The sequence below is a fragment of the Streptopelia decaocto genome, assembly GCF_964273445.1.
Source record: "Streptopelia decaocto genome assembly, chromosome: 12".
In the NCBI taxonomy this organism is placed as follows: Eukaryota; Metazoa; Chordata; class Aves; order Columbiformes; family Columbidae; genus Streptopelia; species Streptopelia decaocto.
The window spans coordinates 1,485,692-1,488,734 of NC_138667.1; the positions used below are offsets into that span (position 1 = coordinate 1,485,692).

The 3,043-nt window shown below is 58.9% G+C and overlaps 1 protein-coding gene across 1 annotated transcript; it reads right to left on the reverse strand.

The window, feature by feature from the left end:
- Nucleotides 1–1,178: 1,178 nt before the first annotated feature.
- SOWAHA (sosondowah ankyrin repeat domain family member A) lies at nt 1,179–2,628 on the reverse strand. Its single transcript, XM_082063252.1, has one exon. The coding sequence runs from the start codon at nt 2,617–2,619 to the stop codon at nt 1,282–1,284; it is 1,338 nt and encodes a 445-aa protein (XP_081919378.1). The 5' UTR covers nt 2,620–2,628; the 3' UTR covers nt 1,179–1,281.
- Nucleotides 2,629–3,043: the final 415 nt, after the last annotated feature.

Consider the following 3,043-nt stretch of genomic DNA (forward strand, 5'->3'; position numbering starts at 1 on the left):
GGGTTTAGTTACGCTTTCAGAGAAAATGTGACGGTCTAGCAGACTGGCCCCAGGACCCAGACGCTTTCTGTTCTGAGCTCTGCCTCTTCACATTAACTTTAACCAAAATAGTAATTAAAAAAATAATAATCTCACTGCAAATGTCTTATTAACCTGCAGTTAGCATGCTTTTTGGAGCTACATGTAGTTCTATATATAGAACAATTATGTTTACAACATAAAAGAAGAGTTAGTTTTAAGCCAATAACTCATGCTGCTGTGATAAACACTGTGGTCATGCAGACGTTCTATCATGAAACACCTAACATAACATACGCCCAATTTTTACAAATATTTATTGTAAATAGAGCAAAATCAAAGGCCAAGTTTTAAATAAGAAGAATCAGACACACAAGCTCAACTTTGATTCCAGGTGCCTCCTCAGAAACTCCGCAGGATCTGGTTCCCAGTTTTTCAGTTCAGTTTTTCACTATCAACAAGGTTTTTATTCAGATTAAGTGACTGAGCTATTGTCAAGTTTCAGTGTTCACAGTATCATCAAGACACGTTGTTAGTACCAGCTGGTCAAAAGTCTTTCAGGAAAAAGAATAAATTAAAAATGCCAACCTAGCTTCAACCTGAGGTAGACAGGACATGGTCATTTGAGTGCCGAGCGTTGTTTTTTTAATTTTTAAAATCTGTTTATCTAATAAAATGCTTTAGGCAATAATTGAGATTGTTATGTTAGTATTTCTGATAGCGAGAAACTTTGTTTTGAAAAAGTACACTTTTTTTTTAATAGAAATATTCCTCTTCTGTTACCAAAATAATCAGAAACATCATAGAAAATTATGCATCTCTCCTCTAATAATTTAAGCCCGCTATATAACAAGCCATGTTAAAGTAGCCAGCTACCAGCTTGCTGTTCACAGTGTAGAATATGCAACTCTTTACCCCACTTTTGCCCTCCAGCCAAGGAACACAGATCAAGAAGGCCGTACCTTAAGCACTTTAACCTGTCTACAGACACAGAGGTTGTTACAGATTTTCAGGCTTTAAGTACAAAGTTTGTGGTCTCCGGCGATCCATCAGCAGCATTTGTAACGCTCCCTGGGCAGCTCCCTTTGCACAGGTGTCTGAGCTGCCTTTCACGCAGCAGCCTTTGGGCAAGACCCCATCAATGACTCAGTTAAACATCCAAAACGATATACATGGAGCGAAGAGATCCAAGCTGCTTCTGTGAGAGAAAAAGCGAGACCCCACTCATGTTATTAAATGATTTTGATGCCAAGAAGGCGGAGACTAGTGGCCAAAGAACAGCTCAGACACGGGTCTGCGTTTCACGACGACCTCCTCTTCCTCCTCCTCCATCGCCTCGGAGAGGGAGGAATACGAAGGGAAACCCCCTCTGGTCTTTGGCTTCCTCCTGGGACCCGTAGTGGCAGCCAGGAGCTTGTTTAAGGACGAGGGCTTCCTTAAGCCTTTGGTGAGATCGTAGAAAGCCATGTCATCCGATATGACCCCCAGAAAAGTGCTAGTAGAGCTCAAGATGGAAGCCGCAAGCTTTGTGGACTTCTTGATGGGCACGGAGGGCTCCGCGCTGTGGGAAAGGCTGGGGTCCCCCAGCAGGCGCCGCACCGCGGAGGAGGCCCCTTCCTTCAGGTACTGGTGTGGCTTCTTCCCGCTGTAGTCCCTCAGGTCGGTCTTGGCGTGGTAGCTGTAGACCAGCATGGTGATGATCTTCTCCTGGCCGTGGATGGCGGCCAGGTGCAGGGCCGTGTAGCCGCCATGCGACCTGGCGTCCACGTTGACGCGGGCCCCCCCTTTCTCGGCCGCCCGGATGATGTTGGTCACCATGTCGCAGTTGCCGCTCTTGGCGGCCCAGTGCAGGGCGGTGAAGCCCGAGATGAAGTCCCTGCGGGCGGCCAGGCTGGCGTCCCCCAGCAGGAGCCCGTGGAGCTGCTGCGTCCACTGCCCGCCGGCCGCCAGCACCAGCCACTGGTGCTCGGCCTCCTCCAGCGGCACCGCCGACGGCTCCTCGCTGGCCCGGTGGTTCTTGGGCCCCCGCCGCAGGCCAGGCGAGCGGGACCCGGCGTCCTCCTCCGGTGGGGGTGACAGTGGGGACCCTGGCTCCTCCGGTGGCACCGGGGCGGCGGCGGTGGGGGGCGGCACGCAGCGCACCGGCAGCATGCAGGGCTTGGGGAGCGGCTCCCGCCGGGCGCCCCCCGCGCTGGCGGGCAGGGGCACCCCGCCGCCCCCCCCCTGGAAGAGGCCCCGCAGCTCCGACACGGCCCGCGGGGACGGCAGCTCCTCGGGGGGCACCGGCGAGAGCCGCCCGGCGGGGCCGCGCTCGGGGCCGCCGCCGCCATCGCCCCCCGGCGCCAGCGCGCCCCCTGGCGGCGGGGCGGCGCGCAGCTCCCGCCGCAGGACCACGAACTTGGCCCCGTCGCGCTCCTTCACCACGGCCACGGCGTTCACCGCCGCCTTGAACCGCTCCCGCCGCTCCGCCCGCGCCGCCGCGTCCCCGTCGGCCTCCAGCAGCGGCCGGAAGGTGCTCACCAGCTCGGTGTTGCGCACCCGCCCGCCGTGCTCCTGCAGGAAGCCCAGCACGGCCGCCGGGCTGATGTCGAGCTCCGCCATCCCGCCGCCACAGGTGGTGCCGGAGCCGCCGCCGCCGCGCCCGCCGACTCCCCGCGGCGGAGGGAGCCCCGCAGCCCGCCCGCCCTCGGGGGCTCGCCGGGATCTGCAGGCAGGAAGCACCTGCGGCGGCGGCGAGCGCGTTCCCCGCGGCCGCTCCCGCCGAGGTGCTCGGGCCGCCCCGCCCCGCCCCGCCCCGCCCGCGCCGCCGCCTCTGAGCGAGCGGAGCCGCACCGGGGCGCGCTCCTCCCGCGGGGCGGCGCTGCGGGCGAACCGCCGGGCCCGGCCCCCGGTCCCCCGACCCCCCGGCTCCGGCTCCGACCCCCGGTCCCTCGGCCCCGTGTCACTTGCTGCTCCGATGTCTCCGCCAAGTGACAGAGAGACGCGTGTCGGTGAGACCAGAGTCTCTCGTCTCTTCGAGACGATG